Here is a 14,418-nt window from a genome sequence, read left to right as displayed (position 1 = left end):
TGTATCTTGTATGATGTGTCCCACAGAGGGGAGAGAGGCTCCAGCCTCAGGGCGCAGTGTAGGAGGGGGCGCAGGGCTGGGCCGAGGCAGAGGCGAGAGAGGCTCCAGCCTCAGGGCGCAGTGTAGGAGAGGCGCAGGGCTGGGCAGAGGCAAGAGAGGCTCCAGCCTCAGGGCGCAGTGTTGGAGGAGGCGCAGGGCGGAGAAGAGGCAAGAGAGGCTTCAGCCTCAGTGCGCAGTGTAGGAGGGGGCGCTGGGCAGAGGTGAGAGAGGCTCCAGCCTCAGGGTGCAGTGAAGGAGGGGGCGCAGGGCTGGGCTGAGGCAGAGGTGAGAGAGGCTCCAGCCTCAGGGCGCAGTGTAGGAGGGGGGCGGGGCAGAGGTGAGAGAGGCTCCAGCCTCAGTGCGCAGTGTAGGAGGGGGCGCTGGGCTGAGGCAGAGGCGAGAGAGGCTCCAGCCTCAGGGCGCAGTGTAGGAGGGGGCGCAGGGCTGGGCTGAGGCAGAGGCAAGAGGGGCTCCAGCCTCAGGGCGCAGTGTAGGAGGGGGCGCAGGGCAGAGGCGAGAGAGGCTCCAGCCTCAGGGCGCAGTGTAGGAGGGGGCGAAGGGCAGAGGCGAGAGAGGCTCCAGCCTCAGGACGCAGTGTAGGAGGGGGCGCAGGGCGGGGCTGAGGCAGAGGCAAGAAAGGCTCCAGCCTCAGGGCGCAGTGTAGGAGGGGGCGAAGGGCAGAGGCGAGAGAGGCTCCAGCCTCAGGACGCAGTGTAGGAGGGGGCGCAGGGCGGGGCTGAGGCAGAGGCAACAGAGGCTCCAGCCTCAGGGTGCAGTGGTGGAGGGGGTGCAGGGCCGGGCAGAGGCGAGAGAGGCTCCAGCCTCAGGGCGCAGTGTAGGAGGGGGTGCAGGGCCAGAAAGAGGCAGAGGTGAGAGAGGCTCCAGCCTCATTGCACAGTATAGGAGGGGGTGCAGGGCTGGGCAGAGGCGAGAGAGGCTCCAGCTTCAGGGCGCAGTGTAGGAGGGGGAGCAGGGCCGGACCGAGGCAGAGGCGAGAGAGGCTCCAGCCTCAGGGCGCAGTGTAGGAGGGGGCGCAGGGCTAGGCAGAGGCGAGAGAGGCTCCAGCTTCAGGGCGCAGTGTAGGAGGGGGCGCAGGGCCGGACCGAGGCAGAGGCGAGAGAGGCTCCAGCCTCAGGGCGCAGTGTAGGAGGGGGCGCAGGGCTGGGCAGAGGCGAGAGAGGCTCCAGCCTCAGGGCGCAGTGTAGGAGGGGGTGCAGGGCAGAGGTGAGAGAGGGTCCAGCCTCAGGGCGCAGTGTAGGAGGGGGCGCAGGGCCGGACCGAGGCAGAGGCGAGAGAGGCTCCAGCCTCAGGGCGCAGTGTAGGAGGGGATGCAGGGCTGGGCAGAGGCGAGAGAGGCTCCAGCCTCAGGGCGCAGTGTAGGAGGGGGTGCAGGGCAGAGGTGAGAGAGGCTCCAGCCTCAGGGCGCAGTGTAGGAGGGGGCGCAGGGCCGGACCGAGGCAGAGGCGAGAGAGGCTCCAGCCTCAGGGCGCAGTGTAGGAGGGGATGCAGGGCTGGGCAGAGGCGAGAGAGGCTCCAGCCTCATGGTGCAGTTTAAGAGGGGGTGCAGGGCTGGGCCGAGGCAGAGCTGCGAGAGGCTCCAGCCTCAGGGCGCAGTGTAGGAGGGGGTGCAGGGCAGAGGTGAGAGAGGCTCCAGCCTCATGGTGCAGTGTAAGAGGGGGTGCAGGGCTGGGCAGAGGCGAGAGAGGCTCTAGCCTTAGGGCGCAGTGTAGGAGGGGGCGCAGGGCTGGGCAGAGGCGAGAGAGGCTCCAGCCTCATGGTGCAGTGTAAGAGGGGGTGCAGGGCTGGGCAGAGGCGAGAGAGGCTCTAGCCTCAGGGCGCAGTGTAGGAGGTGGTGCAGAGCCAGACAGAGGCAGAGCTGCGAGAGGCTCCAGCCTCATGGCACAGTATAGGAGGGGGTGCAGGGCTGGGCAGAGGCGAGAGAGGCTCTAGCCTCAGGGCGCAGTGTAGGAGGGGGCGCAGGGCGGGGCCACAGGAAGTAGTTATGGCCAGGGGCGTAGCTAAGGAGCTATGGGCCCCGATGCAAGTTTTGCAATGGGGCCGCCCAAGCACTCTATACATAACAAGTGATACGGCGCACCAAAACCTGCCAATGGCAACTACAGTGTCAGAGGTGCAAGAAGGGGATGGGGGACAGTTTGTTAATAAGTACCACTATTCACAGTATCTATAGAAGTGATTATTATGAGCACAGGACCAATAAAGAGCTAATACTGTAGTTGAGGGAGGGCCCTCTGGGGCCCCTCTGGCCCAAGGGCCCCGATGCGGTCGCAACCTCTGCACCCCCTATTGCTACGCCCCTGGTTATGGCAAATTCTATATTTGCATTTAAAGGAGGCTTAAATGCTTTCTTTGCATTGAAAGACATCCATGGCTATAATTACTAGGTAATGCCCAGTGATCCAGGGATTTTATCTGACTGCCATCTGGAGTCGGGAAGGGATTTTTTTCCCTTTTGGGGCTAATTGGACCATGCCTTGTAAGGGTTTTTCGCCTTCCTCTGGATCAACAGGGATATGTGAGGGAGCAGGCTGATGATGTACTTTGTTCTCTGGTTGAACTCGATGGACGTATGTCTTTTTTTTCAACTCAAATAACTATGTAACTATATAGAGACTGTTTTGGATTGGTTGATCCTCATCAGTGCAGGGCATGGAATAATGTGGCTCTATGGGTTAGGACTTAAAACACCCAGAGTTACAGACTAACCAGCAAGCTCATGGTGAACCAGAACTCTTTAGAAAGTCATGGAAAGAAAAGTATGAAGATTTTGCTATTTCCTATTTGGACAGGAAGTGGTGGAAATTCTCAGAGATTGAGACATAAAAAAAAATCTAAAATTAATATGTCTGTATAGACAAAGGACAGTAAAATGTAGAAGAGCTGCCTATCAACTTATCGTGGAAATGAGGCCTAAATTGGGCCAAGGTGTAGTTACTCTGCAGTTGATGAATACTGCAAATAAAGTCTCACACACACAGGGCCAGTACACTCCTGAGCGGGTCTGGAACGTTTTTAAAAACGCTAGCTGTTTGAAAACCGCTTGGGTAATGTACTTCAATGGGCTGGTGAACACCAGAGCGGATCGTTTTTCCCACAAATGCAAACTCAGGGGCTGCAGCATTTTTTAGATTTCTGAGGCGTTTCTGCCTCAATGTTAAAGTATAGGAAAGTGGGAAACCGCTCTGAAAAACGCTAGATCAGAGCGGTTTTCCAGGCGTTTTTGTTACAGAAGCTGTTCAGTAACAGCTTTACTGTAACAATATTTGTAATCTGCTCCACAAAAACGCTCCAGAAAACGCTAGGCATGTTTAGAAAACCTCTCTACGGCCTAGTGCACACCAAAAACCGCTAGCAGATCCGCAAAATGCTAGCAGATTTTGAAACGCTTTTTCTTATTTTTCTGCAGCGTTTCAGCTAGCGTTTTGCGGTTTTGTGTAGCGATTTTGGTATAGTAGATTCCATGTATTGTTACAGTAAAGCTGTTACTGAACAGCTACTGTAACAAAAAACGTCTGGCAAACCGCTCTGAAGTGCTGTTTTTCAGAGCGGTTTGCGGTTTTCCTATACTTAACATTGAGGCAGAAACGCATCCGCAATCCAAAATCTGCAGCAGCCCGGGAGTATGCGTTTCTGCAAAACGCCTCCCGCTCTGGTGTGCACCAGCCCATTGAAATACATTACCCTAGCAGATCCGCACCCGCAAGCGGATCGCAAACTGCAGCGGAAACGCTCCGGTGTGCACTAGGCCTACATGCCTGAAATCTGCTCCAAAAACCTCTAGCGTTTTGCGGATCTGCTAGCGGTTTTTGGTGTTCACTGGGCCTTACACACAAACCCTCAGCTGAGAATCTGGCTTGTGCACTGCTACCCCACAATAATGGGAGCTAGTCTAGTTTACCAGCAAGAAACCTCCATGGGAAATTCCTCTAATGCGATTGGGTGGAAGGCACCCTCTCGAACTGTTGAGGTTGTAGTGGAGCTCCGCCCACACTATTCAGCCAATCGCAACACTTTGTGCTGCAGAGGGTTCTGGGATTGGAGAGCTATTATTATTATTTATTGTACTGATAAAGAGCCAACATACTCCGCAGCCTCGGACAATCAATAGGGATACAGACTAGATAGGGACTAGATTGTGCCCATCTTAAAGAGCTGTGTTTTGAGGGCTCGATCTGTCCACTATGAGGTTTCCTGTTGCGTTTCCTAAACTGGACTGGTGACCAAAAATGTTTGGCGACCACCTTAACACGACAAGCAATATACAGGTTCTCTTTGCCGTTGTCTATAAATCACAGTCAGCCTAAATCTCCTTCATCTTTCGGTTGCTGGCCTTATTTATATATTCTTATCTTTTTCACATCCTCATCCCTATCCGGCTGCTCAGCAACAGCAAACATCCTTCAGTCCGCCGTATAGAGAACTATGATTAATTATTAAACCAAAAATGACCCGCTGACCTATGAACACGTATTATGGTGCATTCATCCGTGCTGAAATCTATCCTAAATCATCCTGTGGTGTATGGCCAGGCAACAGATCACACTCTGACCAGATTCGATTAGAGAGAGATCTGTCTCTTGGTCAATCTGCCCATATATCTATGAATGGGAAGCTTTACCCAACTAAACATGGGCACAGCATAGAAAACAAACTGTCTGGACACAGGCCTTAAAGGGAGCTTGAAGGGATAGCGATATGAAGGCTCCCTTAGTTATTTCCTATTAAACAATACCAGTTGCCTGGCTGTCCTGCTGATCTCTCTGGCGGCAGTAGTGTCTGAATCACACTCCTGAAACACTTCAGTCAGAGCACCTGATCTGCATGCATGTTCAGGGGTTACAGCTAAAAGTATTAAGGTGTGTACACACCTTTGACTTATGTCGTCCATCGTGGAACCCGGACCCAATTCCCTTAAGCGACATCGCTTTCTGTTGCTATGGGGGGGGCAGAGGGATGACAGAGCATCTCGTGTGTGACATCACATGGCGGGCCGGAGATCGGCGTGCACAAAGGAGCTGGCCGTCGCTCGACCAAGTAAATCCGCCGGACAAATCTCTTGCGTAATGGGGGCAGCTATACGCATGTTGGCTGAGGCACTCGCTATTGGCCTCCTCGGCCGACTTTAGTCTAGGATGTGTACAAGTCTTTAGAGGCAGAGGATCAGCAGGGCAGACAGGCAATTTGTATTGTTTCAGACCCCTTTCACACCTGCACTTTGCGTCGCACCGCGGTACGCTTCCCTGCCGCTAGGGTCATGCAGTGCGACGGAAGTATCAAGATTGCCGTAAAGTCTGCAGTGCGTTGCCGCATGATCCGTGCCTAACCACACAGACTATGCAGTAATGCAAGTCCAGGAGCGACGCAGGCAGTGTGCACGACGGGAGCGCGGTGGGACATCAACGCAGGGCAAGCCCACAAGGCAGGGGCAGGCCAGGCCGCAATGTGAGCCCGAGAGTACTGAGACCGAGGGCACACCATCATTAGTGGTGAACATTAGTTCCCACAGTCTTTCACCTGACGAGATTCAAGTTTTGGAACTGGGACTGAACTTTTGTCCAACTAACTCACCGAATTTCTTCGAAGTGGATCAAGAACTTTATCGTTTTTTTCGTCTCATTAAGCTCAAATATTTTTTTGCCTCCATACCCCAGTTCCCAACTTCTGGAGATGGCCCTGAGGGTTGTTTCAGGTTGCGGGAAATAGGTTTGCGAAACCCTAGTGGTTTCATTCCACCAAGTCACCCCACTATTGACTCATTTATTTCTAGAGTCCAGAATGACCTTAGATGTGTCGAGGATGATTTCCAGAGGGGTAAAATTGGGGTCAATTGTAATTTGTCACCAATACAACGTAGAGCTATTTCTTCCCTACGGGATAATGTGTCCATCACCATCCGCCCCGCAGATAAGGGTGGGGCAGTGGTGGTGATGGATACCAGTATGTACAATGAGGAGGTTTTGAGACAATTATCTGACTCTGATGTTTATGAAAGCATAGATTGTGATCCTGTGTTGATTGTTCGGGCAAAAATTGATGATTTATTAAATGAAGCATTGAGAAAAGGCATTATCGATAATGGTCTTTTTAAATTCCTCAGGGAAGAACATCCCAAGACCCCTACGCTTTATATCCTTCCTAAAATCCACAAGAGGCTGGACAGGCCTCCAGGTAGACCCATTGTTTCGGGCATTGGGTCAATATTTGTACCAATAGCTAAATTCCTGGATGGCCTGCTCCAGCCTCTTGTACATGAAGTACCATCGTATCTTCGTGATACAAGGATGTTTTTGGATAAATTACGAGGTCTTGGTCAAGTCGATGAGGGAGTGCTACTTGTTACACTAGATGTTGAGAGCCTCTACACCTCCATCCCGCATGATGGGGGTGTGGAGGCGATTGACTGGTTCATCATGACCCGCACTGACTATTCACACGAGCAGAGGAAATTTCTGGTGCGACTGTTGGAGGTGGTACTCAAGTGCAACTATTTTACGTTTGGGGGTAGGTATTTTGTGCAGAGGCGGGGCACGGCAATGGGCTCGAACGTGGCCCCCTCCTACGCAAATCTATACATGGCCCTCCATGAGGAGGCATTTGTCTATGATAATCGTCTTTTCCGCCAGCACGCTTTGTGCTGGTGGAGATTTATAGACGACATATTTTGCGTGTGGAGGGGCCCGCGTTCGAGCCTGGATGAGTTCGTATCGCAACTGCACAGTGCCTGCCCCTATATTCGGTTTACGACGCATAGTGACCCCAGTAGTGTCTCCTTTTTGGACACTCGAGTCATTTTGCAAGATGGTCACTTCGAGACGGATTTATTTGTCAAAGAGACTGATAGGAACTCCCTGTTGCACTATAGGAGTTTCCACCCCGACGGCACCAGAGATAGTATACCACTAGGGCAGCTTAAGAGAGTGGCGGACATTGTCACAGATACTGAGGTCAGGGAGAGGAGACAGGAAGAAATGAGGAGTAAGTTTAGGGCCCGGGGTTACCCTGAAAATACGTTCCAAACTGAGAAACGTGATAGAATAGGTAGAAGGAGAAGCCTTAGGTTACCTTTCGTATCCACATATAATACCTGCAGTAACATGATTGCACGTACAATTCGCAAACATTGGCACATTTTGAGTGAAGGATTCCCATCGATTCCAGAACTACGATATATCCCCCGTTGATGTCCTTTAAAAGGGCACCAACAGTTCGGGACAAAATTACTAGGAGTGGGGGCCCTGTTGGGGACACGGGCAGAAGGGGCATGTACCCTTGTTTATCATGCCACATGTGTGGACATGTTATCAGGGGGGACACTTTCTGCCATCCCTCAACGGGTGTCCCCTTTAAAATACGTGGCCGATACGATTGTAACTCTCGGTACGTCGTATATATGATTAAATGCCCATGTGGTTTTGGCTATGTAGGCAAAACCACTCAGCGACTTAAGGAGCGTTTCTCGTCGCATAAATCGAATATACGCGACCCGAATTGCACTTTGGCGGTAGCGCAACATTTTCATTTGCATAAACATGCAGTGTCACAATTGCGCATAATGGCAATCGATGGGGTCCCGGATACTTGGAGGGGCTCGGATAGGGACAAGGCCTTACTTAAAAAGGAGGCCTTTTGGATCAGGAAACTGAATACTTTTGGAGTGGGTGGTTTAAACCGCGAATATGATCTTAGTTTTTGTATCTAGTGACATCAGAACCTCCTGAGTAAATCACGTTTTCATATGTTTATTTTATGCTCTTCTTCCAGATTTTGCTTTTAATGTCCACCCTCAGCGAACCAGGTAGGAGAACAACACTGCTTTTTGTATTCTTGATGCGACGTTTTTGTCGCACTTAAAATATACTTAAATTCATTGTCTATGCGAATTATTGACTGCATTAGAATTTTTGCACACACTGACATCTTGTGGCTTAATCTTGAACTTTTCATTTTTTACTGCAGGGTGCAACTTTAATGTCGCACCGACCTTTAGTGAGCCATCTTGTGGCCACTTTTGGTAATACTGCAACCTGATCACTCCAATGACCATAATGTGTTGACTACTTCCGGGTTGACCTGGAAGTTGTCAGAGCACTGCCTGCACAGCTGTGAGTGGCTGGCTGGAGGAGGGACAGGAGGAGAAAGTGTTTCCCTTTTTTGGAAGTGATCATCCATACATCCCAGCTTGGGGGTGTGGTGTACAAGCTAATTCAGGTATTACACTTTTTTTCAGTGTGCATGAAACATGAGCATATTTGCATATTACCATTGAAGTTCCCTCTCAGGTCCGCTCTGGGGCCCCTCCCATACAGGAAGGGGGTATTTAAAGGTGTTTGTCTTGTCACAATTTTTATGGCTTTGAGCAGTTTGATAAAGGTGTAAACCGAAACAGCAGTCTGTCACTGCTGCCACTTTGGTGCTATTAAAAGAGCTTTGATACAAGACAGCGGTGCCGGTCCTTTCTGTTTTATCTGCATGTTCAGGGGTTACAGCTAAAAGTATTAAGGTGTGTACACACCTTTGACTTATGTCGTCCATCGTGGAACCCGGACCCAATTCCCTTAAGCGACATCGCTTTCTGTTGCTATGGGGGGGGGGCAGAGGGATGACAGAGCATCTCGTGCGTGACATCACATGGCGGGCCGGAGATCGGCGTGCACAAAGGAGCTGGCCGTCGCTCGACCAAGTAAATCCGCCGGACAAATCTCTTGCGTAATGGGGGCAGCTATACGCATGTTGGCTGAGGCACTCGCTATTGGCCTCCTCGGCCGACTTTAGTCTAGGATGTGTACAAGTCTTTAGAGGCAGAGGATCAGCAGGGCAGACAGGCAATTTGTATTGTTTCAGACCCCTTTCACACCTGCACTTTGCGTCGCACCGCGGTACGCTTCCCTGCCGCTAGGGTCATGCAGTGCGACGGAAGTATCAAGATTGCCGTAAAGTCTGCAGTGCGTTGCCGCATGATCCGTGCCTAACCACACAGACTATGCAGTAATGCAAGTCCAGGAGCGACGCAGGCAGTGTGCACGACGGGAGCGCGGTGGGACACAGTGCACATGCGCGGCCCGATGGGAATCCAGTGACACACTTCCTGCCCAGCTGGTGGGTGGCGCTATGCATGTGACTCTGTTGCCGCACCCCCATTTAAAGCCTTTTTTTTCCGTGTATTGTGATACATGCCCCAAATTGCACAGGTCAGGTGTAAAACCAGCCTAAAATAAACAAATATGTCAGTCTCCATGTCCCTCTCACGTCAGTTGTCCTGTAATAAAGCTATTATGAGCTGCACATAGTGAAGGCAATACAGTAGTTGCATTTTTCACCTACAGGTACTCTTTAGCTGTATGCAAAGTCACCGCCGTTTCAGCAACCAATCCTGTTAAAGTAAATATTGTGGGAGGAGAATTCTTTCCCTTATAACCAGTTGTCACATTACATGCGATGAATACCAAAATGTTTATCAACAAACTTCTTAAATATTCATATCATAAAACATACGCTAAAATACCCCCATTACTTCCCCCTGATACTCACCCCCTCCTCTGCTGTTTGTGAATTCTCCATTTCTAAGGCTTTCAAATTAAATTTTGCATGGATCCCGCACAGCACAGCCAGAGGACATGGCGTTTGTCCGGGACATGAAGCTATGACTGGCAGGGTCAGGTCTTGCACACTGTAAAGTGATCCGGCCTGCTGGATAGTCATGCATTGCGTAGTAGCTACTAGCAGGCCTTATCTCTTACAGCAAACACACAACACTAGCCAGCCCTGCAATGGCCGTACCAGTTGCGTTATTCAAGAGAGAACGGTAACGTTCTCACATTACTTTTACAGAGGCAAGAAATAGGGGGATGATACAGATCAGCTTCCCAGGGCCTCTCTGTGTGCCCCAGCTTATAATGAGAATCTGTAACAAAAAAACAAAAAAAATAAAGCCTCAGGGAAGGGTTACTTACCCCGGGGAGGGGTAAGCCTCTGGATCCATTACTAGGACGCCCTACCCCCCCCCTCCCGGTTCTCCTCGCTTGTCAGGCTGCGCGCATGCGCAGTACAGTAGCGGCCCTCAGGGGGTTCTCTATGGCTGATATTGTGGTGAAACTCCTCCCACAATGTGATGTCAGGATCGGTCCTGACAGTTTCCGGTCTGTTAACCTGTTTCTTGTCTGTTAACCTCATTGCATTGTGGGAAATAACAGCTGTTGCCAAAAATGCAAGCAGCTTCTCCTTCCAGTGACATCACCTGCCAGCAGTAAAAATGTCACCATGTGGTAAAAGTCAGAATGTAAATCAGGGACAGGAAAGATTTTACAATGAGCAAACACTGACTAAATCATTTATACATAATTATTGTAAAAATGTGAGACACGGCTGTCCCCTCTGTAGGCAGGGAAGTGATCGACTGTCATAGGCTGAAGCTTGTGACAGCAGATCACACTGATTGGCTGGCGGGGAAAGGGAAGGAAGGATACAAAATTAAAAAAATAATAATAATAATTTTATTTAAAAAATAAAGACACAAATATTCTAAAAATAAATAAACATTCTGGGAGCGATCATAGCCCACCAACAGAGAGCTCTGTTGGTGGGCAGAAAAGGGAGGGGGAATCAGATCACTTGTGTGCTGAGTATGGCCCTGCAGCGAGCCCTGAAAGCTGCAGTGGCCTATTTTGTCAAAAATGGTCTGGTCACTAGGGGGGTTTAAGACCGCGGTCCTCAAGAGGTTAATTTTGATGTATTGAACATAAGAGAGGTATGACAGATTTTTAGCTTATTGCTACAATTCTGCTCTGTGGTTTAGATTTTTCTTGTTTCTGCTCTTCCCAGATATCGGGTTAGCAACATAGGTTTTAAATAACGATACTTGAAAAACATGAATTGGAATGCAGTCTGTGTGCGGCAGCCTCAAGGCATTTGGGCATAATCATGAAATAATGTGATTTGTACAATACCTCCCAGGCAGCACCTGTAAGAACTGGCCAGACAGGATCAACGTAGTCCTCGTAGATTTCACGACATTTTACTGTCACCGTCTTCAGGACAAGGGCCAGGTCTTCTGCAAGGGAGACAGGATAACCAATTCAAATCCATCTCTAAGCACTCATATAATTACACCATAGTAAACAGCATGTCTGAATGTTACCTTTTAATATGTCAAAAGTGTCCCTCTAACTATAAATCCTGGTTTAAAAATTGTTCATAGGACTAATTAGGGTGCATACACATATCCATTTTTTTTCTTTGAAGAGGGGGCTGCTACTCTGCCTAGGGCACCAGTTTACCATAATATTTCTGTGCTAGTAAGATGTCATGGACCAGTAATATAGCGAGTCTTCATCTACAAGACGACATCTTTATTTCAGTATGATTACAAGTGTCAGGAGGATCTATAGGATCATATGTTAATGTTTTCACACCATCTGTCCTATTAAGCAAAACTGGGGCAGTAAATAATGAATTGGTTTCCATCTGCTTTCAGAGTAGCTGTGAATCTCATCCGTACCCTGTGACACCTCTGCAGAAATCAGAATGAACTCTGTTTAAAACCAAAAGTGTCAGAAAGGGTTAGCTCATTTACTTTCATTTTCTCCTGGGAGCTTTATCAGTGTACCTCCCAGAGCTCTTCAGGCTGGAGAGCTTGTTTTTTTGTTTTTCTTTTTCTTATCACTGACTGCAGGAGATAAAAGCTTATCTACATCAGGGAGCTTCTGTCTGCAAAATAAACTGATAGCAACTAAGCTGTCAGGCAAATAGCAGTGTTGTGCTTTCAGCATGAAAAAAAAATATTCATTATGATACAGGATGGCTGCTCTCTGTACTTTTTTCTGTAATGTCATGTGACCGAGGAGAATTGTGATTTTCACAAAATGACTGTACTTTGGGTGAAAGGCAGATAGGATAGCTATAAAGTCAATCAGTAGTTGAAAGACAGGTTTTCGATTGTTATGCTGACTTCAATTCCAATTCAGGCTCCTCCAGTTCATGCTTCCTCCATGACTGGCGAGCGCTTGCTCGCAACCAGACAGCCTAAAAAACGCCCACTTTTCTCACATGGGCATAAAGGGGAGAATGATTGCTCTGTCACCTGAAGCCACACCCCCTTCTGACTGATAGCCTATCAGAGCTTTAGAATGCGTAGGAAGGAGAGTGAGCAGGCAGGAGGAGTCTGCTGAGGAAGAGGTGAAGATCTCTGAATTCTTGCAGAAGGTGTTTATTTTTTTATTTTTTTTTAAATCAATTTTTCTCCTAAAACATCTTGTGCTTAACTCATAAAACTGTGTTCTAGTAGGTGCATATGAAAACTGTGCTTACATTATAAAATAAACTAGTAAGGGAAAAAAGCTCCCCTGCAGTAGTGTAACTAGACATCACTGGGCCCCCCTGCAAAACTTTGGATGGGGCCCCCTCTCTCCCCCCCCCCCCTTTGCACTGTACACAAGACTCTGCTACACACTGAATAGGGGCTGTCTACAAATCTTTGTCTACAAAACTTTGTATGATTCGTTATCAGTGGCTGAGCAGATGCAGTCATTAGAACAATTGTGCAGAGAGCAGAAAGCTTTTCCTGTTCATGCCCTTAGCTGTCAGTCTCTCCGGACAGGGAAAATAGACTTTCCCCCAGGGCCCCCTGCAGCTTTTGGGCCCCCCTGCGGCTGCATCCCTTGCAGGGTCTATTGTTACGCCCCTGCTCCCTGGGGGGAGGGGTGCTGCTTACCTCGGGAGGGGGAAGACTCTGGATCTCTGCAAACCCCTTCAGCTGCTGGGACCCCCGGACAAAAGTAAACAAAAACCATTCCAGTGGGCAGAGCGCGCAGGCGCAGGAACGGCTTTCCTCGCAGGCTCTATTGGAAATAGCCGAGAGTGATCGGGTCCACTATACTGCACAGGTGCCTTAGAGCAGACCTGAGCTTGGCTATTTCTGCCGGATCTGATCAGAAAGCCACTACTGCACCTGCGCGCTCCGCTGACAAGCCCTTGTCGGCATATCTTCGTGAGTCCCAACACTGGATTGCCAGTGCTGAGGAGCAGAGACGGGACAAGGTCCTCCAGCACCCAAGGCTGAGACACCAAAGTGCGCCCCTCCATCCCTCCCACCCCAGCTGTCACACACTGATTGCTATTACACTAAGAGGCGCCACAGGTCCCACAACCCCCAAAAACCTTAATATCTAGTTATCTGGCTTGCAGTCACTGCCATGTATCCCCTTTTCTTATTTCTGTCTGCTTCAAACACAATAGGGGAATGATAGCTGAGCGAGTTGTGCGCCCCCTCCTACACTGCGCCCTGAGGCTGGAGCCTCTCTTGCCTCTGCCTCGGCCTGGCCCTGCTGAGGAGGACGGGGGAAAGCCTCTTTAGGATCCAGAGGCTTCACCCTCCCAAGGTACATACCCCCAGGGGCACTTTTTTCCCCGTCAGGTTCACTTTAAAGGACAACTGAAATTAGAGGAATATGAAGGCTGCCATATTTATTTCCTTTTAACCAATACCAGTTGCCTGGCAGTCCTGCTGGTCCTCTGCCTCTAATACTTTTAGCCATAGCCCCTGAACAAGCATGCAGCAGATCAGGTGCTTCTGACATTATTGTCAGATCTGACAAGATTAGCTGCATGCTTGTTTCTGGTGTTATTCAGACACTACTGCAGCCACAGAGATCAGCAGGGCTGCCAGGAAACTGGTATTGTTTAAAAGGAAATAAATGCCTCCATATTCTTCTCACTTCAGTTGTCCTTTAAGCAATACCAGTTGCCTGGCTGTCCTACTGGATCCTCTGCCTCTAATACTATTAGCATAGCCCCTGAACCAGCATGCAGCAGATCAGGTGTTTCTGATATTGTCAGATCTGACAAGATTAGCTGCATGCTTGTTTCTGGTGTGATTCAGACACTACTGCAGCCACATAGATCAGCGGGGCTGCCAGGCAACTGGTATTGTTTAACAGAAAATAAATATGGCAGCCTCCATGCACCTCTCACTTCAGTCCTCCTTTAAAGAAGCAGAGAACACACCTGTAGAGGGCAGTATCATGGAAATTGATGGTGTTTTCACTACGGTCTCGCAGGGTTCCTCGGGGGAGGGAGTGTTCCTCCAGGCATGATCCGGTGTTTGCTGGACTGCACAGTATCCACTAGATGACTCTTCTCCAGACTTACATGCTGCCGTATGTTCCTCTATAACACAGAAAGGAAAGGTATTTACCATCTATGGGGACTAACAAACGCTAGGCCAGATTTCATTGCATCGATTTCCTGTAAGCTCTTCAAACCGGAACTTCAGCCAATCTGGAAGTTGTTTCATTTTGTGTTTGGCCCCTATTCAATTCACTTTTTTCTCCAGAGTTTTCTCCTAAGTGAGAGTTTCACAACTTG

The 14,418-nt window shown here is 49.5% G+C and overlaps 2 protein-coding genes across 9 annotated transcripts in view; one reads left to right on the top strand and one right to left on the bottom strand.

The window, feature by feature from the left end:
- The window catches only part of LOC137533369 (tyrosinase-like), a 127,425-nt gene that overhangs the window by 848 nt on the left and 112,159 nt on the right, over nt 1-14,418 (top strand). For 5 of the 7 annotated variants that reach the window (XM_068254754.1, XM_068254759.1, XM_068254752.1 and 2 more), the window contains exon 2: nt 7,822-7,855. The gene's annotated coding sequence lies outside the window, so the exon portion shown is untranslated. Of the gene's footprint in view, nt 1-7,821; nt 7,856-8,162; nt 8,269-14,418 lie in introns of those variants that run through there. The other 2 variants (XM_068254758.1, XM_068254755.1) reach the window with 1 other exon arrangement.
- Nucleotides 1-14,418, bottom strand: part of MIA2 (MIA SH3 domain ER export factor 2) — a 92,998-nt gene that overhangs the window by 58,534 nt on the left and 20,046 nt on the right. For both annotated transcript variants that reach the window (XM_068254750.1, XM_068254751.1), the window contains exons 6-7: nt 14,059-14,220; nt 11,004-11,107 (exon numbers count right to left, since the gene is read on the bottom strand). In XM_068254750.1, coding sequence (XP_068110851.1) covers nt 11,004-11,107; nt 14,059-14,220 — 266 coding nt within the window. The remainder of the gene's footprint in view (nt 1-11,003; nt 11,108-14,058; nt 14,221-14,418) is intronic.

Source organism: Hyperolius riggenbachi, chromosome 9, assembly GCF_040937935.1.
Source record: "Hyperolius riggenbachi isolate aHypRig1 chromosome 9, aHypRig1.pri, whole genome shotgun sequence".
NCBI lineage: Eukaryota > Metazoa > Chordata > Amphibia > Anura > Hyperoliidae > Hyperolius > Hyperolius riggenbachi.
Note: the sequence above shows the minus strand (reverse complement) of the source record. Positions and strands in the feature narration are given on the sequence as shown.